Source organism: Arvicanthis niloticus, chromosome 22 (genome assembly GCF_011762505.2).
Source record: "Arvicanthis niloticus isolate mArvNil1 chromosome 22, mArvNil1.pat.X, whole genome shotgun sequence".
Lineage (NCBI taxonomy): Eukaryota > Metazoa > Chordata > Mammalia > Rodentia > Muridae > Arvicanthis > Arvicanthis niloticus.
Window position 1 is genome coordinate 38,609,116 of NC_133429.1, and position 22,456 is coordinate 38,631,571.

At 43.3% G+C, this 22,456-nt stretch overlaps 1 protein-coding gene across 3 annotated transcripts in view; it reads right to left on the reverse strand.

The window, feature by feature from the left end:
- Myrfl (myelin regulatory factor like) overlaps positions 1 to 22,456 on the reverse strand; it is a 123,779-nt gene that overhangs the window by 71,262 nt on the left and 30,061 nt on the right. For 2 of the 3 annotated variants that reach the window (XM_076920277.1, XM_076920276.1), the window contains exons 2-5: positions 18,320 to 18,410; positions 7,694 to 7,761; positions 7,371 to 7,602; positions 6,625 to 6,716 (exon numbers count right to left, since the gene is read on the reverse strand). In XM_076920277.1, the coding sequence (XP_076776392.1) occupies positions 6,625 to 6,716; positions 7,371 to 7,602; positions 7,694 to 7,761; positions 18,320 to 18,410 (483 nt within the window). Of the gene's footprint in view, positions 1 to 6,624; positions 6,717 to 7,370; positions 7,603 to 7,693; positions 7,762 to 18,319; positions 18,411 to 22,456 lie in introns of those variants that run through there. The other variant, XM_076920278.1, reaches the window with a different exon arrangement.

A 22,456-nucleotide genomic window follows, 5' to 3' on the forward strand; every position in this document is an offset into this window, starting at 1 on the left:
GGACTTCTAATCTGAGAACACAAACAGGGTGTGGTGGTTTGAATATGCTTGGCCCAGGGAGTGGCACTATTAGGAGGTGTGGCCTTTTGGAGGAAGTGTGTCACAGTGGGGGTGGGCTTTGGGACCCTCCTCCTAGCTGTCTGGAAGACAGTGTTCTTCCTGACTGCCTTCAGATCAAGCTGTCTCTTCAGCACCACGTCTGCCTGGATGCTGCTGTGCTTCCCCCATGATAATAGACTGAATCTCTGAAACTGTAAGCCAGCTCCAATGAAATGTTTGCCTTTATAAGAGTTGCTTGGGTCATGGTGTCTCTTCACAGCAATGGGAACCTTAACTAAGGTGACGCTAACACTCCTCATGCCAACCTCATACCCCCAAAAGCCGCATAGCGTATAGCGTTAAAGCCCCAAAGCAAAGCCCACCAGTGTTTCTCCGTTCACCCAAACCTGTCCTGGGCTTTATATTGCACCTCTGCTCCTAAAGGAGAGACACCAGGAAAATGGTTTCCTCATCTGCCAAGTGGAAACACCACATGTTTCCTCCTACAGGAGCACCACCAGCTTCCTCGTAAGGAAGCACCACCGGCTTCCTCCTATGGGAGCACCACCGACTTCCTCCTATGTTGCACACCGCCAAAAAGACAAAATTCAGCCGCCAGGGAGACCAAATGCAGCCTACGATATGGGTCCTAGGCAACATTTCTCTTAGAGAGAAATGGCTTGGACTGGGACCAAGGCTATGGTTCTCAAACTCCTGGGTACCCAGACGCTGCTGGGAATGGTGAAGAGTTGAGGATGGGGGCCCACGGACCGTGAGCATTTAAACATAACTGCCTATGGTATTGTTAATGTCTGCTATTCCAGAGAAGCCTTGGGAAATACCGATCTTGAAGTGACTGTATCTGCTGTGCTGCTGACTGGGGGCCGACTAACTTGGCCTTCTACTTGCTCGCAAGGTGTTTACAAGATTGGTGTACCCGGATGTAGCCAAAGAACTGCTCTGATCCGTCAGCTCGGCTCCTTCCAGCCCTCCCCTGGAGAAAGTATGCCAGAAGTAGCTCAGCGCCAATGACACTGGAGTTATCATTGATGATAATCGTATTTTCTGTCCTTCTGCATCAAAAAGGTAAAGGTATCCATCCCGGTGGCCAAGCTGGGGTGGTTTAGTCCCAGCTTCCCAAGGAGTTTCTAAGTGGCTAGTGAGGCCCTGGAGACCACAAGCACACTCTGAAGTTAATGTCACAGGCCCAAGGTTGATGCTGGGATCCATTCTCCTTACTTCTAACAACCAGCCCTTGGTGCTTTTTTGCACCCTGAGAGCCGCCCCAGACTTGGCTTTTCACCAGCTCCTTAAATCATCTCCAAGGCGAGAAGCTACTTGCTCAACGTTCTTTGAAGGTTATTTGATGTGGAGCACACACATTTGTTTTTATTTCTTTATAAGTAGGTCTGCTGTGTCACTACCATCAGCTCAACAACAGGATCAGCCTTCCAGGAGACATGTGCGCGCGCGCACGTGTGCACACACACACACACACACACACACACACACACACACACACGTGCGCGCATGTGCCCCTTCCAACTAACCACCACTGTCCTGCAGTGGGACAGCATAGAGATAGGATGAGAGAGATGAGGGTGTTGCCTAATGGTTAGAGGGCTTACCTGGCATGAACAAGGTGCAGGGTTCCATCCCCAGAGCCAGCATCAGAAAGAAGGAAGGAGACAGGAAAGAGGGAGAGGCAGAAGGGTAGGAGGGAGTGGGAGAAATATATAATATAATATAATATAATATAATATAATATAATATAATATAATAATATAGGTGTTGGTAACTTTCACCTGCTGTTATGTTCATAAGATTTTCTTTATTATTGCTACATTATCATTACTTACTATTGCTGCAAATGGCATTCCTCCATTTGTTTTCATTACCTTGTCAAGCTCAGTTGTATAACCTGCCATTGACAACTATCTGAGTTACCAGGAATGCAATGACAGACGTTCTGAGCCTCGTGTCTTTTGGCGGGTGTGTGTTCACTTTTCTGTTAGGTCTAGTCCCACCCTGTATCACAGGCTGAAGGATACAACCAAGGATGTGTCACCAAATGCTTCCAGAGTAGTTATGAGATGGGGGTTCTAAGTCTCCTTCACAAGTGTTGACACTGGGGTTCAAAGACCTCAAATAATCCTCTTGGTATCACAGCTGTGAAGAAGAAAACCCTGATGCAAAATTCCCTCTTCCCTTCATGTAATCTAAGGATCCCTAGAGAAAATCTAACACACCAAGGGCAGATTATCCAATTCTACTGGAGAAAGTCCTTGGCTTGTGTCTGGACGCCTTTCGAAATACCCCGTACATCTTGCTTTAAAACACTCTCAGAGGTGGATGAAGGAGAAGTTATGATTCATGTTTGACTATTTAGAGAAGCGATGCTTAGAGAATCTCAACTGCTAAAGAGGTGAATCAGACACATCTCCACTCTATATGACATGTTCAGTTAGTGCGCCTCTCACTGTGATCCTGTCTCTAGGGCTGAAAAACCCTGTCATATTTGATGTTCAAACTACAGAAGAGTCGGGGCTGGAGAGATAGTTTACTGCCTTAAGAGCACTTGCTACTCTGGCAAAGGCTGTGATAATAGTTTCCAGCACCCACAAGGCAGCTTAAAATCACCTATAACTCCGGGTCCAGAGCATCCAACACCCTCCTGTGATCTCCAAAGGTATCAAACACACACATGGTGTACTTACATACATGCAGACAAAACACTTCATATGTTTAAAATCATGTGTATGTGTGCGTGTGTGTGCGTGTGTGTGTGTGTGTGTGTGTGTGTGTGTGTGTGTGTGTGTGTGTGTGTTAAAGGGTCCCAGGGAAGACACGAAACCTCTCTTACTCAGACAAGTAGGGTCAGGAGCCAGAGAACAGGAGTCTACAGCAATAAATATCTCTTCCGTCCCCATGGATCTGTTCACACCAACACAGCAGTTCTACATCTCAAACTCCACAAAGGGTGCCGTGGAAGCCTTGCCCTGTGTGTGCTGCTGGGGGAAGGTCATCAGCTGTGATAGCTGGTCCTCACTGTGGACCTGCTGAGATTCAGTATCGCCATGGAAACACACCTCTGGAGATGTCTATAGAGAACATTTCTGGAAATGCTCAACTGAGCAGGGAAGAGCATTCATCTTACATATGCATGGCAGGATCCTATAGGTGCATAGCAGGATCCTATAGGTGCATGGCAGGATTCTATAAGTGCATGGCAGGATCCTATAAGTGCATGGCAGGATCCTATATGTACATGGCAGGATCCTATATGTACATGGCAGGATCCTATATGTGCATGGCAGGATCCTATATGTGCATGGCAGGATTCTATGAACTGCAATCCGTGGCTGAATAAACAGGAAAGAAGTGGGGAGCAGGCTTGCGTCCCAGCATTTATTTCGCTCTGCTTTCTGACCATGGATGCAGCATGACCGGAAGCCTTAGGCTCGTGCTGCCGTGTCTTCCCCATAGCGACAGAGCACACCTGTAACCTGGGAGCCAAAATAAATTTCTTTGGCTTCCATTAAACTGCTTTTGTCAGTCATTTGGAAACAATGTGAGAATAGAACTAATATATTAGCAAAGCCTTGTGGGTTGATTTAGATCTTCATTCATTAAAGAAACACACACACACACACACATATATATATACATATATATATGCAATCTGACTCCTGATGATAAGACCTGCACAGGCCTTTCCTTCCACTGTCAAGTGTTGTAAGGGCCCTCGGTCTCTGCATCACCAAATCAAACAGCAGTTCTCCACCAGAAAATGTATACCAAACCCATCAACGCTATGCATCTGAATTAACTAAGCCTTTTATGTTTTCTGTTTCTTTGAGGGCTTTTTGGTTCTGAAGATTGCTTCTTTTTCATTCTCAAACAGTTATCTGGAACCAGTTCCCTTCAGCCAGCTTTTCAGTGACCTTTAAAGGGGACTTAAAGAAGGGATCCAGGAGTCCCTACCTGCTGGAACAGTTCTGTTGTTCCTCAGAGCTTCCTTTGAAGATGGTGAGAAATCAATACCTGTTCTGAGAGAGCAGCAGAAAACCATCCCAGAATGAAGCTTAACTCTGAAATGGCCAAGACTAATTGAGAAGCATTACGGGCCTTTGAGGAAACTCATGGAAGATCTGAGTGGCTTGCTGTGCGTCACCTAGGCAACTAGGGCATCCACAGGAGAGTGGCCAGGGGGGTCCTTCAGCTCCCTGGAAATGTGCAGTGTTTATGTTCTGGCTATGCATCAAATCCTGAAGAAACTAGGGTAACCTTTTACAGAAAGGCAGACAGAGGTTCTACATCCAAAAGCAGGGATTTAGTAAGCATTCAGTGCTTCAGTGGTCGGGGAAAAAAGGCTAATGGCTGGTACTCATAGATCAGTGAGACAGGAAAGAAGGCAGTAAGAGGGTCAAAGTTCAACTCGAACAGAACTGACGTCCATGCTATTCTAACATGAATGCTCTCACAGATGACCATGTTTGGGACTTGGCTAAGAGGGTGGTGTCATTATCTTTAACCACAAACAACAAAGCCACATACACACAAGCCCATGTCTGAAACCAGTGGTCTCTGGAAGAGTCCTCTCCCACCACAGCGTTAGTTAAGTCAAAGGCAACAACCCAAGCTGGTAAGAAACAGCTGGTCCCTCCTTTCAGAACATCCATCGTGAGAGTTTGGGACCAGGAATAGGAGGAAGCCCTGGAGGAACCCCTGGGTTTCTCACAAAACCGACTCCTGGAGACAGAACATGGAATTTAGACACTGAATTTGGGGCATGATTGACACTGCACACATTTGAATGTTTATAGGAGCAAGCAGAATTGGCCTGGAGTATTATCCCTTCTCCTAAGAATTCCAACCGTTTGCCTTCAGACTGAAAAGACCAAGATATTCCCAAGTCCATCACTTTAAGCTCAAAACATGTGCTACATGTTATATAAGACAAAGCACAGGTGGATATGTATACACATGTCACACACACACACACATCACACACATACACACACACACACATCACACACACATCACACACACATCACACACACACACATCACACACACACACACACATCACACACACACACACACACACATCACACACATCACACACACACACACATCACACATACACATCACACACACACATCACACACACACACACACACATCACACACACACACACATCACACACACACACACACATCACACACACACATACACACACACACACATCACACACATCACACACACACACACACACACATACACATCACACACACACACATACACACACACATACACACACATCACACACACACACATCACACACATACACACACACACACACATCACACACACATCACACACACACACACACATACACACACACACACACATCACACACACACACACATCACACACACACACACACACACATCACACACACACACACACACATCACACACACACACATCACACACATACACACACACACATGCCCCCCACACACACATCACACACACACACACATACACACACACATACACACACACATCACACACATACACACACACATCACACACACACATCACACACATACACACACACACATCACACACACATCACACACACACACACACATACACACACACACACACATCACACACACACATCACACACACACACACATCACACACACATCACACACATACACACACACATCACACACACACACACATCACACACATACACACACACACATCACACACACATCACACACACACACATACACACACACACATCACACACACACACACATCACACACACATCACACACATACACACACACACACATCACACACATACACACACACACACATCACACACACACATCACACACACACACACATCACACACACACACACATCACACACACACACATCACACACACATCACACACATACACACACACATACACACACACATCACACACACATCACACACACACACACACACATCACACACATACACACACACACATCACACACACACACATCACACACACATCACACACATACACACACACACACACATCATACACACATCACACACACATCACACACACATCACACACACATCACACACACACACACATCACACACACATCACACACACATCACACACACATCACACACATACACTTGACCAAAATAAAGTTACAAAAGGTCACGGGCAACAAGGAAACTGGCAGCCAATAGGCTCTTGAAAGCTCTGTATATACCACTTCCCCAGGCTTGGAGCCAGTCCCTCTGAGACGTGTTTCTCCTGAAATAGAAAGCACTTTACCTCCATGGGAGAGATAGAGCTGTGGGTGCCCCGGAGGCACCTGTGTGACTGAGCTTCATGGAAGACACATCAATAGGGGTGGAATACAGTTCCAACGCCCATTGTTGGGCTTTTATGAGAGGGAACAGAGCTGTGTGGAGCTGCTGAGAGGCAAGTCAAAAGCCTTCACCCGACAACCAAGGCTTTCATGCCTTGACTTTGTCGCAAAGCCACACTTACTCACTTGGTCTGAAGTGGTGGGCCCATGTGCGGCAGTCCCTCGAGTCCTCTTGTATCTGCGAGTGCTTTCTCTTCTTTGTCGGGGGTAACGAGGCTCTAAAGTCGAGAAACAGAAAGGTTGGTTAGCATCTTTGCTTGGTGTTGCACGGAAGCAAACTTGAATTTCCCAGACCTTTGCTCTCTGACTTCCCAAATCTAATTTCCAGTTCTTTAAGATTTCTTGGGCGCTACTATTCTGAAAGGCAGTCTTTCTGTGGCCAACCAATGGAAGTCCACCTGCCTGAAAGGTATAGTCTCAAAGCGAAGGAGACTCGGACTGAACATCTGTGAGTTCTCGTTGCATGGAACTTGATCACATTCACAGATGGACCTGGCTATCTACAGAAGGAGGAATAGAGGCCAGAAAGAGGAAAGAAGAAGAAAAAACCTTGATTGACAGTTATCTAAGACCTAACTCATTCTCAAACTGCCCTGAGGCCCTCTGCTGGAGGCAGCATAAGCAAGCGGTGCTTCATCCCGTCACCTGGAGTTGTTATACATATTCCTGACATTATAACTTTTCCTTGGGTGAGGACCTTGAATGGAGGAGATTTTTAATGAAAAGACTAAGCCAGGAACATGGGAGTCTCATAGTGCCCTTTGTACGTCCCCACACTGCCACCTGCTGGACAGGCTGCCGTTGTCCCTTCTGGCACTCCAGCTGTGGATGCTAAACTGTGGTGGTTCATAACTAAATATCCTTTCCTTTACCCAGGAACGTGGCACAAAGGCTGCTGATGGTAAGAGCAGCTCATCCCTAGTCGGGAGGGTCCGGTTTGGTGCCGGGAGGTGGCGGGGTGACTGGACTCCGGGTAGCCGTTCTGAAAGCTGCCGGGCATGCTCTGGGATGGATGCTCAGGCAGAGGCCCGGGTGTTGTGGTGGCGTGGAGGAAGGCAGCTGGGATCCTCCCTGCAGTAGGTCTCGGGGTCCAGCAGCATGCACCTGCGGGGGAAGACAGGAGCGACAGGTACCTCTCATTCTCACTACCCAGGCTTGAGTCAGCCATTGCAAGGTGCCATGTGGATGGACTCACCTTTGACCTGTGGAGGAGAGCGTGGGTCGGATGCAGAGTAGGGTGGGGTATCAGGGAGCTGCCGTTGCCTGGAGATTAGAAATACTGCTTTTCTTTTTGCTCTGTGTTCGTGTCCTGTTTTAGTCGCCGACGGGAGGTAACCTTCCATGGGCAGCACCCCAGGGCCAGGGAGGAAACCTAAGCTCCTCAAACGGCGCCCTGTGTGACAGGCTGGGCTTCAAGTCCCACCTCTTCTCTTCACCTCTTCTGGCCCCTGACCTCCCACCGCCCCCAAAATATAGAAATCATTACCGCACCCTCTTCAGAGAGGATTTGTGAGAATTATGGAAGTGTCCACAAAGTCTGAGTTTTAATGCTCCAAACTTCCATCCATGTAAGGGTGGGGCATCCCAAGCTCTTGGAAGTTACTCAAGGGTTCCAGAAAAGGAACATCATACAAGGAGATAAAAGTTGGCTTTCATCTCACTATCTGGGGGCTTGGAGGAGGGAGGAGTTAAGTGAGGGGGAGGGGAAATGGAGAGGCAGTGGGGTTACGATATGACACACATACATGAAAATGTCATTAGGATGTCCATCACTTTGTATGCTGTTTTTAAAAAGTAATTTTTAAATAGAAAAGTTTAAGTTTTATCCTCAAATTGGCTATTTAAAAGTTACTTGCCCTGTATTAATAAGAAAGAGAGAATAGATATCCATCTTTATCAATGTAAAGTACAGAGGTATGAACGCTGAAAGGTTTAGAGTACCCGAGGCTAGACCACCACAGACTGCATTTCAGTAATACAGTGGCAGCAGAGATTGGATGGCAGGGCTGAGTTAGCAGGGACTGTCTGGCTCTGGCAGGGAGAACGTCTATCAAACACAGCTCCAAAACATAGCTTGGGACACTAAAGTCACTGCAAGCTTCAAATTTAGAAGAAGGGTAGGTTTGGAAATAGGATAGAATGTAGGTGGAAAGAATGAGTAGACCCTTGGGTAACCCGATTCGCCACCCCAGAGCTGAAAAGGTCTGTTTTCTGAGGAAACGGGGGCGGGAAGGCTGTAGTACAGGAGACCAGGCACGATTAAGCCTACTGAAATGAACACGGAAGGGTGCACCACAATCTAAATACTGACGCTGGGGATAGACCTCTGTGGTGGAGAGCTTGCTTAGCATGTGTTAGGTCCTCCTGAGTTCAATCCCCAGCACCGCTGAACTGTAAGGCCCTTCCTCAGCTCCACTCTGCACACATCTAAGCAGATTTAACACAGGGGAGAAACTGGAGTATCACTCCCAAGGAGCAGTGAGTGTGCTGTGGGTGAGGAGGGTCACGTTCTTTCAATAATATATGATGAAGCTATTTGTGTGTGTATGTATGTATATATGTATTTATGTGTGTATGTGTGTATATATGTGTGTATGTATATATGTGTGTACGTGTGTATGTGTGTATGTATGTGTGTATGTATGTGTGTATGTATGTGTATATGTGTATGTATATATGTGTGTATGTGTGTATGTGTGTATGTATGTGTTATGCGTATGTATATATGTGTATATGTGTGTATGTATGTGTGTATGTACATATATGTGTGTGTATGTGTGTATGTATGTATATATGTGTATGTATGTGTGTATGAATGTATGTGTAGATGTGTGTATGTGTGTATGTGTATGTATGTGTGTATGTGTGTGTATGTATGTGTGTATGTGTGTATGTGTATGTATGTGTGTATGTGTGTGTATGTATGTGTGTATGTATGTGTGTGTATGTATGTGTGTATGTATGTGTGTGTATGCATGTATGTGTGTATGTGTGTATGCATGTATGTGTATATGCATGTATGTGTGTATGTATGTGTGTATGTATGTGTGTATGCATGTATGTGTATATGCATGTATGTGTGTATGTATGTGTGTGTATGTATGTGTGTATGAATGTGTGTGTATGCATGTATGTGTGTATGTATGTGAGTATGTGGGTGTGTATGTATATATGTGTATATGTATGTATGTGTGTATGTATGTATATGTATGTACCTGTGTATGTATATGTATGTACCTGTGTGTGTAAGTGGGTGTATATGAGTGAATGGTGTGTGTGTGTATGTGTGTATGTATGTATGTGTATGAGTGAATGGTGTGTGTGTGCGTGTATGTATATATACACACACACATGTGTAGGCCAAAAGGAGGTGCCAGATTCCTTGGAGCTGGAGTTACAGGTAGTTTCCGGCTGCCGTGTGGATGTTGTTAATCGAGCTTGTGTCCTCAAATGGTTGCTGAGCCGTCCCTCCTCCTCCCCTCCCCATTTTAGTTATCTTAATTGGAAATAAATAGCCAGTCCCAATTACTCTTCAGTGAAGTCCATCCTTTGAAGATGATGATCTGCACACAGAACTGACACAGATCAATGAAACAGTAGATACTGCCAGAAAGCCCGCGACACTAAAGCCAGAGCAGCCAACCATATAAGGAATGCAGAAGAATCCCCAATGGCTCTCCTGTCTACGAAATGCATGGTCAGCTCCTGCCAGACCTGATCTCCCAGCCAGTGGAGATCTTAAGCTGTGGGAGGGCATAACTCCCCAAAGACGCTGGAAAGTGGACAAAATCAACAGGATTCTGAAGAGACGTTAGACTTGGAGGTAGGAAGTGGCAGGCAGTGATGGTCTGTTTACAGCTCTTAGCTAACCAAAGTTGAAATTCCAATACAAACGCACAGCCCTTCAGACCTGAGGAATCAGGAAAGATTTTGGGACAAAGATGCTGAAACTTAACGGGGTATCTTGGCAAACCGAGGGGTACCCCAGCGTCTGTGTCTAAATTCCTACATCTCTTGCTGAGTCTCTGTGTTGTTGCTCTGTGTGTGTGTGTGTGTGTGTGTGTGTGTGTGTGTGTGTGTGTGTGTTGGGGAACTGCAAAGTGAACTAGTTCTCAAGAGAGAGTCTACAGTTGGTGCCTGACAAAACAAAAGTCATCCACTGTTCAGAGAAATGTAGATGAGCCCCTGCACGCAGCAACCGTATCGCGCGTATGTGTCAGTGATATCAGAGGATTTTAAGTGTTATTTGTCTCCAACACGGTTTGCTCCCCAGCCCCAAATCCAGCACAGCCACATTCATTTCTTTATGATCAGCCCAAGCTGAGTACATTTCATGGATTTAGAGAGATGTTACTGTTCTTTTTCAGAGAATTTAAAGGAAGGATTGATAAGTGCTACCTTCAAAACTAGACAAATTGTCAAAAACAAATACCCCCCCCATTTTTTTTTCAATTAATTGTTTACAATTGCAGTTACTCTGCCCTCTAAGTCCCCCCTAGAACCCTGGCAGTATTCATCAGGTTCTTTGGGACCTCTGTGCTCTGAATTTGTCTCTTACATCAAAGGGATTTCCATAAACCAGACAGACACCAAGGAGTGATGGACACATGGATCATTCTTTAAGTGGCTAACACTGTTTCTAGGTTTTGGAATAGATGGCTATTTTTAAAAAAAAAATCAAGAGATTCTTAGCAGCTGACAAATAAACGTACAAATCTGCCTCCTAATTTCCTTGCTTTTGGACATACAATCTGCTTTTTTCCTTTGGAGGATTAATGGAGAAACAAGGTCTTCTGGCAGTCGGGGGCTATACAAAGCAAGAGGAGATCAAAGAGGTTTTACCTTTCAGTGGCTGAGGTCATAGGTATCTCTATGTCCTGTGCCCGAAGCAGCCCGTGTTACTTTCAGACGGCAATGTTGATGGATTCCTAGACTTACTGACTGCATACTAGGCTATTAACTCCACAAGACAGCAGGCCGAACCCACACACATCAATGCACGGCTGTCATGCGACTATCCTGGTAAGACCAGCTATAGTTCAGTAGCCAGGTCCCCAGTTTCCTCCCATGACTCCCCTGTGTTCAAACTCACACCAGCGGTACCTCTCTGAAACCTCAGAGTGAGCTCAGCTCAGCCCAGTACCGTTCCAGAGCTGGAGCCCCATAAACATGAAGGGTTAAAACAAAGCATGAACATGCTTTGCGCGTAAGTTCATATACCAGGGCTGTCATCGCTAGCACGTCTGAAATGGCGGCCTCCCTCAGCTCTCAGTTTCTACTTATCTAGTGTGTCTTTATCTCACTAAGGGACTCCAGACCACCTGCCATTGTCTCTCTGCTCCCACTGGCGAGACACTAACAGTGGTGGCATGCCAAGACTGAGGAAAGCAAATGGCTCACCCCAAGAGCCAGCAACAAAGAAATGCATTGTCTGAGGAGAATCACAAATCCATACTGAAGCCTATAACGAGTCAGCCTGCCTTTTATTACCTTCAAATGCATCACCAATCCTGGAGGGGGGGGGAACTCAGTGCCCTGCCAGGTCAGACTGCTCTTTGCCCTCGATAAACTCTCAACAAGGAATCCGTGTGCTTCATCCATGGTTGTATCTCATCCTCAACTACAAAATAGCTGTTATGGATGGTGTATCCTGTAGCTTTAACATGCATGATTTATCTCCCCAATGTGGACCTTCATGTTAAAGATGCATCTTAATTGTAAGTGCGCACCGCTCCATCGTACCCCAGAGATCAATATTTGACCAAGTACAGTTAGAATTTGTAATTACTACCCTGAAATTGAGATATTTTTTTTTTGTACGATAGCACTGAAGACATATCAGTGGCTAAGGTATCCCAAAAAAGCCACTCAATAGGACAGCAAGAAACAGGACAGAGAAGACAACGGCACAACTCCCCCCCCCCCCCAGCCTGCTTGCAAGCTGCAAGGCTCTGGCTCTCTTGCCATCCTCCCCTGCTATTTTAGAGACAGAGACCCCGTTTGTTGAATCTTGTCTGAGCCTGTCACCAGGCTAAATCTTAACATCCATTGTCTCATCTGATGTCTGTCATCCCAGATATAGAAGTGCTATGATTGTCCTTGCTCCACAATGACACCAAGACTGATGAGATTACCCAGTACACCCCGGGGTTGATACCTGTTCAGAACCGAGGTACATGCTACACCAGAGCTTTCCTTCCACCCTTTCACTGCAGATCAAGCTAATCCTACTCATTATTATAGGCAACTTCATTGTCTTTACAAACGCCCTTAGGATGGGGAGGAGTGGAGCACTGTTTTAGCCTTAGGTTCTCTCTCTAGGCTTCCTTGGGCATCACTCATTTGAACCCAGAAATTAAATGGGTCCATGAATTCACAGAGCCGTTAACGAGTTCTTCCCATAGAACTACATTCAGCATCTCACCCCTTTCCACAACTTCAAGATAAAAGGGTTCAGCACCGTGTTCCAGAGGCCACAGAAATGTAAGGTACTCCTGACACCTTATTCATCCGAGTCCTAACTAAAACCCAGAACCCTAGATACTTACGCCAAACCTCTAGACAAAAATAAAATGAAACCTTTGTGACCTATGTGTCCCCACCCCCAATGATGTCTCCTCTACTATGAAGTCCCCACACACCTTCACTCAACCAAAGCTATATTAGGTGCACAGAATAACATTTTTCCCTATTGTTGTTTATGACTCTATAATATATTACCTAGAGATGTTATATCCATCTGTGATGCTGTAATTTAAAAACAAACAAACAAACAAACAAAAAACAAAACAGGGTCATACTATGTAGGCCTGGTTGGCCTGGAACTCACTATGTAACTAAGGCTGGTCTTGAAGTCCTAAAGATCTATCTGCCTCTGCCTTCTGAATGCTGCATGCATCACATGTGTGCCTGGTGTCCAGAGATAAGAAGAGAGCATCAGGGTTGCGCTGCCATTACAAATGGTTATGAGCCACCAGGTGGATGATGGGATTCAAACGTAGCAAGTGTTCTTAACTACCGAGGCAATTCTCCATCCCTCACAATGGCCTTTCTTTTTTTTTTTCTTTCTTCCTTTCTTTCTTTCTTTTTCTTTTTTCTTTCTTTTTTTATTTTTTTTGTTTTGTTTTTTAAGTCAGGGTTTTTCTGTGTAGCCCTGGCTGTCCTGGAACTCACTCTGTGTAGACCAGGCTGGCCTCAAACTCAGAAATCCTCCTGCCTCTGCCTCCCAAGTGCTGGGATTAAAGGCGTTCTCCACCGCTGCCCAGCAACAATGGCCTTTCTTAATGGCCATTAATTAATGAGTAATTTAGTCGAAGAGGAAATAACTCAAGACTGCGGTAACACAGATCTGAAATTCCTCTCTACTCAAGTCAAAAAAAAAAAAAAAAAAAAAAAGAGTAAACCCGTATATCTCAGAGATATTGGGTTAAATACCAACAACAACTTCCATAAAGAAGACTGGTACTCTAAAATGCTCAAAATTTAAAGTATGCTACTTTTGTATTGTAAAGTAAATTGAGTCTGTATTGACATCATGATCATCAAACCAGCCCAATACCCGAAGGTCATGGCTGAGCCTGTTTCTCCTTGTTCCTGCTTAGAGGTCTCAGTTCCCGGCCTGCACAGAAGCATGCTTTATCAAGCAGCAACAGGCTCTCTGATCACAGGACCCTGGCAATCTTTGCAAAGCCACGGCTTGGATTTCTTTTGAGTCATACTTTTCAATAGATCATTGTAGATACTTTTAATACATTTCCTGGGTTTTGTGTTTTTTTCCAAAGCATTCTTCAAAATAGCCATCAGTCTTAAAGCCACGTGTAGAAAGAAGCACGTGACACCACTAGGCAAGGTTTACTCCCGGCTTTGCACTGGAGCATCACTGTGTAACTCCAGACCTCAGTCTCCTCCTTTTCTATTTCTGTAACTAAATGTATGGCATCACACACATAATTCAGTGTAGAACACTACTGCCCAGTGCTAGTAGATACTCAACAATACCCATTTCTCGTCTCCCTCACTTACAGCCTGCCCTTTCAACCCACTCCCAAAACTATAGAGTGGATTCTCTGAGGAAACCCAGGACTAAATCTTATTAGCAAGACCTAAGGTTGTGGGTAGATATCGATGGGTCTACAGGAAGGACCATGATTGTCATGGACACATCTCAATGGCCTAAGGGACTGAGGATACAAGCAGACTTTCCTATAAGAAGATGGTCCTTTGAGTTAGGTTTCTGTTTACATCCTTCACCCCAAACAGCTGTTGTGCTCCCACTTAAAGGAGGAAGTTAAAGTGTTTATCTCATAGGAAGAGGAGTGACTAGACCCTAAGCAGAGATGGGATGATTCATGATACAGTGGTCCAGCAGAGTAAGAGAAATAACCCAATGTTCTATGGCACAGTAGAGTGAGTATGCTTGATGATAAATAACAACATATCTCAAAATAATAGAGAGGATTTTAAATGTTGCCACCATAAGTAATAGTAAATATTTGAGCTGATAGGTATAATAATTACCTCGACTTGATTTGGTCATTGTACATTTTGTACTTTGAGTGTCCTGTCACTGCGCCCATAAATACATACAATTATGATTCGATTCAAAACATACATTTTTTTAATATTCTAACCAGACTCATCAGGGAAAATTAGAAAATAAAGCATTAATACGAAGAAGAAGAAAAAAAAGCTCTCACTAGACCCTTCAGAGAATAAAAGAGTGATGAAAAATGCCACGAACACTACATGGCCATAAATTTGGTGACTTGGATGAAATGGACCAACAACTATTTAGGAAAGTTGATGGAAAACCTGCCAACACACACACACACACACACACACACACACACACACACACACACAGCAGGGGCTCCTGGGCATTTGTTGATGCTGTTTGTATTGTTGGTGTTCTTTGAAATGACTGTATTGTCCAGGCAATCTTCAAGCTTGTGAAGCTCCTGCCTCAGCTTCCCACATAATCAGGATGACAGGTGCACGTCACTGTGCTAGGCTTGAAGTAGTGTTGATAGTCCTGAATCTACCCACACACTTCCATTCAGATAATGAAAGGAGAGAATTTCCTAATTGCTTAGAAGAGGCAATAATTACTTTACTTGCAAATTGGAGTAATTGCCATACAATTCTGTGTAAGAAAGGAAATGGGGGGTTCAGGTTCTCATGAACATAAGTGCAATTCCTCAGCGGGCCAGGTGGCAGTGCTAATCCCAGCACTCAGAAGACAGAAACGGGCAGATCTCCATGAGTTCAAGGCCAGGCAGACCTACATACATGGCAAGTTATAGGCTGGCTGAAAATGTTCACAAATTACAGCTAGCAAGATTATTAGGTCCAGAATTCTTTTTATGTTTTCTAAACCAAAAGAAAAAAACCCTAATTTTTAAGAATAGACATAAGAATTAAGGGATAATTTATCATAAAAATTGAATAGATGGTAAAGGAGCATACAAAATTATGCCTAGTATCATTACCCATTAGAAAAAAATAACTAAAACACAATGAACAACAACAAATTTGTTAGCATGGCTACATTTTGTTAGAATGGCTACATTTTATCTGTTAGGATGCTACATTTTGTTTGTCAGGAGCTACATTTTGTTAGGATAGCTACATTCTATTAGAATGGCTACATTTTGTTAGGATAGCTACATTTTGTTTGCCAGAATGCTACTTTTTTTTTTTTTTTTTTTTTTTTTTTTTTTTTTTTTTTTTTTTTTTTTTTTTTTTTTTTTTTGCCAGAATGCTACATTTTGTTAGAATGGCTAAATTCTGTTAGGATGCTACAGTTTGTTTGCCAGAATGCTACATTTTGGTAGGATGGCTACATTTTGTTTTAAACTGATGATCCTGACAATGAAGAGAAGCAACTGGATAACTGATAGATGTAATATAAAAGAGTATGATAACAAGAGAATACTTGGCAATTTTTACAGCTGCATTTAAATTTGCAACAATATGACCATGCAGTCTTTATGCTACATATTTACCCTAAAGACATTTAAACTCTTGGTTACACACACACACACACACACACACACACACACACACACACACAACTAAAAGGATGGGCTAGAGAGATTGTTCAGTGGGTAAGAAGAAGACTTTCCCACAAACAGGAGGACTGAGTTTGGATCCCTAGCATCCATGTGGAAAGCAACGTGTGGCCTCATGCACCCACCTGTATCCCATGCATTATGTGGGGTCAGAGGTGAAAGGGTGGCACTTGATAGAAGCCAGACTAGCTCTAGTCTCAGAGAGAGAGGCCATGTCTCAAAAGAATAAGGTAGAGAGTGGCAAAGCAGGATGCCGCATCCTCCTCTGGTCTATGCATGTACATACATGCCCATGAAAATAAATAACCAAAAATCTGTATATAAAGATGTATGTAAAATAGTATTCATAACTGCTAAAATAAAAAGTGTAACTAATCCAAATGTATTTGAGTTTGGGAGCAGCTAAACTAGGGTGTACTTAAGTATTTACAGGAGTCTTTCTCAGGAATAGAAGAAATGAGGCGATGACCAAAGGTGTTCTAACTGGAAGACAATGGATCCAGATCCTATGGCTTCATTTATTTGACATTCTGGGGGAAAATAGAATTATAGAGACAGAGAAGAGAAATCAATGGGTACCAGAGATTAGGGGGACTGTTCTATATTATAACTATAGAGGTACTCTGTGATATTATCAAAACTTAGAAGAGTATCCAAATAGTGTTGTTGAGACCTGAAGGGATGGCTCTGTGGTAAAGAGTCCTTACTGCTCCTCCACAAGACAAGAGTTCAGTTCTTATCACCCACCTGGTATGGTTCATCACCCACCCTAAAGATCCAATGTTTTCTTCTGGCCTCTGAAGGCACCTGGCATATAGTCATACAAGTGTGCATGTGCATACACACAAAGACACACACTTATAATTTTTTTGAAGTGCACTGAATCTGCTATATGTAAGTAAAAAATAAAAGAAATCTGAAGTAGCTATACCACTGTCAAAAAAAACAAACGACATGGACATAACTTTCTCTCAAAAAGTTAAGAAAATTCATGAACATTCTTCTAGACTGATTAAGAAAAAGAAAGATATCACTGACTCCAAGAGCAAGAGGAGACTCACACTACAGATCCTACAGATGTTAGAGCATAACAGGGAGGGGCTGGAGAGGTGACTCCACAGTTAAGAGCACCCGGTTGTTCTTGCAAAAGATCTGGGTTTGGTTCCCAGTGCCCATATGGTAGCTGGCAGTCATCTATAACTCCACTTAGAAGGGATTTGATGCCCTCTTCTGCAGGTACCAGGCATGCACATGATGTACATACATATACACAGACAAATACACATGAACACAAAAATAATTAAAGTATATAATAAGGAAACACAAACAACCCATGTCATTTTAACCCATGTCATCTTAACAACCTAGGTGAAATTAATAAATTCACTGAAAGCCATGAACAGCCTACACTGGTACCTACTGATCAGGAACCTGAATATCTCCTAGATCTAGTATCTACTAGAGATACTGGACTTGTTGCCAAGGAAGGGATGTGGGAGAGCGAGAATAGCTTCCTTGAAAAAAATAAAAGCACCAGGCTCAGGTAGTGAAACCTTTCCAAGGTTTATAGAAGAAATAAGATTAATTCTACTCAAGCTCTTGCAAGCACACACACACACACACACACACACACACACACAGAGGCAAAGGCAACACTCTGCTGATCATTCAATTACATCACAATTTTGAATACATCAAGTGGAGAATGGGTCGCCATTACTGTGGAGAGTGGGGCCGCCATTACTACTTACAAGGCTCCTAAATCAAGGTCACTGCCCAAGAATTCTTCAAGTAGACTTGTATCCAGGGCTGGGTTCTCCAGAGTGCCACTAGCTCCCTGTGCTGCAAAGAAAAATTGAAAATCTTGAAAACCACAGTGTTTCAGAGTGACTGCTAAAACCTGGGCAAGCAGATACCCAGACTTACACAGCATTTATTGGGAATGTAGTCTCTTTGCCATTTAAATACTTCCTTCAGAAATTTCTTCAGGTCACCCTTTCCAGCAAGACTTCCTGGTGTTGTTTATATAAGAACAAATAGTTTTATTTTAGCCAATCCTCCTACTACGTGTTCTGATCACTTTTGATGATAAGTTCTTTCTCCTGACTGAGGCTGGTGTAGTGTTCTGCTTATGAACCCCTGGAACACTGAAGGGTTGTTTGTCTTGTGCACTGTTAAAGATCTGCTTCCCCTTACTCTCTCCCTCCCTTGACCCTTCCCTTTCCCCTTCTCCCTCCATCTGTCCCTCCCCCTCTTCTTCCTCTCTTCTCCTTTAAGGAAAGGAACTGCATCTTTCTTACTTTTCCACATTGATCCAAGGCATGAAAGAAGTAAGCCACAGTATCACTTGTCAGATATATAGACAAACAATGGATGAATGGGTGAGCGGATGGATGGATGCATGGCTTGCTGATCGCTTTGACCAACATAAGTTCAATATCTTCTTTACATTTTTGTTAAGACTTCCTAGCATATCACAGTTCTGTCTTTCTTCTTGACTTACAAAATGAAAAGAAAATATTTATTTTTCACTGATTGTAGTGGATATTACTAGAATTTTAAAAGACTATAAAATACAGTGTAAAAAATATGAGGAAGAGAAAAAATTGGGGGGTTGGTGAAATGGCTTAGCAGGGAAAGGGAGATTTCTGGACAAGCCTGACCACCTGAGTTTGATCCCTGGGAAATACTGTGCAAGAAGGGAATCCGCTCCAAAATGTTGTCTTCCACTATCCATACACACGTGTTCCCACACACACAGTAATAATAAATAAACCAAACACATTTGCCAACAGTGAAAATGATTTTATACTTAACAAACTCAAAAGAAAGATAACTGACCATCACAAATGATCAGACCATCAAATAGGATGGTTGGCTAAGATAAAACATGAAAACTGATTGTTCTGATATAAATAATACCAATTAATGTTCAGATGAACATAATTGGGGAGATTTCATTGAAAAATAACAAAAAGCCTAAAACACATAAGCATATATTTAAGCACCCTTTTTAATTTGTTTCTTATTTTAGCCTACTAACTAATAAGTTTTATTTCATCTTCATACATATTAATTATTATACCAGAATAAATTTTAACTAAAAGTCTCTATCCAAGGCCTTAGGGTGAGATTTAAATAAATGGAGAGACCTACATTGTCCTTTACCTGACTCAGTATTAGAAAGGTTTCAGTGGATGTCATTTAGAACATCTGCCATGTCACCGTGACTCTTCTGAGGCGACCCTTGCAAAGCCACCAGCTGCACACAGGTCCAGCACGTGGCCTCCACAGACAGAGCCAGGCAGAACAGCAGGGCTTTGACCAGTGACCAACTCGATTATTTCAACCAATAATTTGAATGAACAGATTTTAAATCTGGCATTTTAAATGAAACCATACAATAGTAAGGGGGGGAAACCTACTAGATAATAATCTAGATATTTCTGCTGTTTGCCCAAATCCTGGTTTTGTGTTTCCCTTCTGAGTCCTACTTATTCCACTTTTATTCCAATTGCGTGTCAAGCTGTTGAACACACGCAATAACCCACTTCTTAAAGGTGTCCGAGCCACTTAAATCAAATGCTCTCCACACTGAAATGTTTTGAAATAATTCTTTAAATTATTTCTTCCTAGCAGGTCGTGGGGACAAAGTCCATAGGTAGAGGCAAGAGGAGCTCTGTGAGTTCAAGGCCAGCCTAGTCTCTACAGTGAGCTCCAGGACAACCAGGAAGACATAGAGAGACCCTGTCTCAAAAACAAACAAATACATATTGATTATTTTGAGGTGTAAATGTAATAAAATGACACAGAAGAAAGTAAGAGCTATATGAATGTGCACACTGAAGGGACACAAGCGACCCAAGACAAAGAAATATTATCTCTGGGGTTTTGCGACACGACAAACATAGGTTTGCCTATGAACACTATGAGGGAAACACACGGCTGGCTGGCTGTGGGGGTAATCGAAATCACTGCTGGCTTCAACATCAAATTCCAGATCGGTCAAGCATGGCTATGGGAAAATCAGATCACAGGAAAAAACTGTGATGGTAGTCATGTACGAGCATGAACATCTGAGCGTAGTTCTCACGATCGTAAGACAGACAAGGCCTTTCCCCCACGGCATAAAAACCAGAAACAATAAAGAAATACATGAATGAACTTCTCTTTATAAATGTGATAAAACAAAATCATCATTTTGTACAATGAACATACCCTGGTGATTTTTAAAACTCACCTTACAGGATTTGGAAGAGGGAAAAAAATGTCGATATTTTAAAGAATAATTTAAATGCAATGGAGAAGTAATAAGAAAGCAAAGGAACTCACAAATAGTCTTTCTTCCAGATTCATGGGTATTAACATACTATATTTGCCTTTCCCTCTGTATCTGTCTCTCTCTGTCTCTGTCTGTCTGTCTGTCTGTCTGTCTGTCTCTCTCTCTCTCTCTCTCACACACACACACACACACACACAAATTCCCATATACACACATGTGCATACATACACACACTCCCATACACACATACATAAGCACTCTCTCACACACACATATACACACACTCTCACACACACAAATACAAATTCGTACTCTCTCACATACATACACACAAACACACTCTCTCACACACACATATGCACTCTCTCACACATGCATACACACACTCTCTCACACACACATTCTCTCACACACATACACACTCGTTCTCTGTCTCTCTCACAGACACACACACTCACCCTCTCACACACTCTCTCTTATTCCCACACTCCTCTCTCATGTATCTGTCATACATACACTTATAAAGACATTTGTCTTTAAAAGCCAAAGCAACAAAAATACATATATATCTTCCTATAGAATATTTTCACTAACACACACATCTTATCAAATATTTTCACAACTACAATTCAATCGTGAGCATCAGGAGGTTTAACATTGATACGGGTTTTTAATATAGCTTATCTTCCTCCTCAACTTTTACCTATTATCCCTAAGTTACTTGTGGGTAGATTTTGTTTCTTGTCCAGCATCTAATCCATTTCTCAATCAGGACTTCTCAGATTTATTTTTTGAAAGAACTGGCTAGATGTTTTGTGAATGATTATGGGAAAATAAGATAAGTAATAAAATTTGGAAGGCTAGAGGATGAGATGACAGATCCCAATGGTAATCACTTGTATCTCAGAGCCCATTGAAAGACTACCCCTACCCCTCCTCCCTTTCGCCCTCCCTCCTCCCTTCCCCTCTCCCTCCTCCCTTCCCCTCCCCTCCCCTCCTCTCTTTCCCCTCCCTATCCTCCTCAGACTTTTATCACTATAATTAACTACCTGAGGCAAGCTAACTCTATAAAGAAAGGTGGTTAGTTTAGTTTAAGGTTTTAGAATTTCACACATCCATGTCTCCAGGTCCAGTTTCTGATCCTTTTCTTAGCAAACACCAAGAGATCAATCATGGGGGTCCCACCCTAATGACCTTAACTCAACTGGACTGGCTGGGTTTGTGTGTCCACTTGACACAAGCTGGAGTTGTCACAGAGAAAGGAGCCTCCCTTGAGGAAATGCCTCCATGAGACCCACCTGTAAGGCATTTTCTCAATTAGTGATCAAGGGTGGGAAGGCCCATTGTGGGTGGGGCCATCCCTGAGCCGGTGGTCCTGGGTTCTGAAAGAAAGCAATCTGAGCAAGCCAGGGGAAGCAAGCCAGTAAGTAACATCCCTCCATGGCCTCTGCATCAGCTCCTGCCTCCAAGTTCCTGCCCTTCTTGAATTCCAGTCCTAACTTCCTTTGGTGATGAACAGCAATGTGGAAGTGTGAGCTGAATTAACCCTTTCCTCCCCAACTTGCTTCATGGTCATGATGTTTTGTGCAGGAATACAAACCCTGAC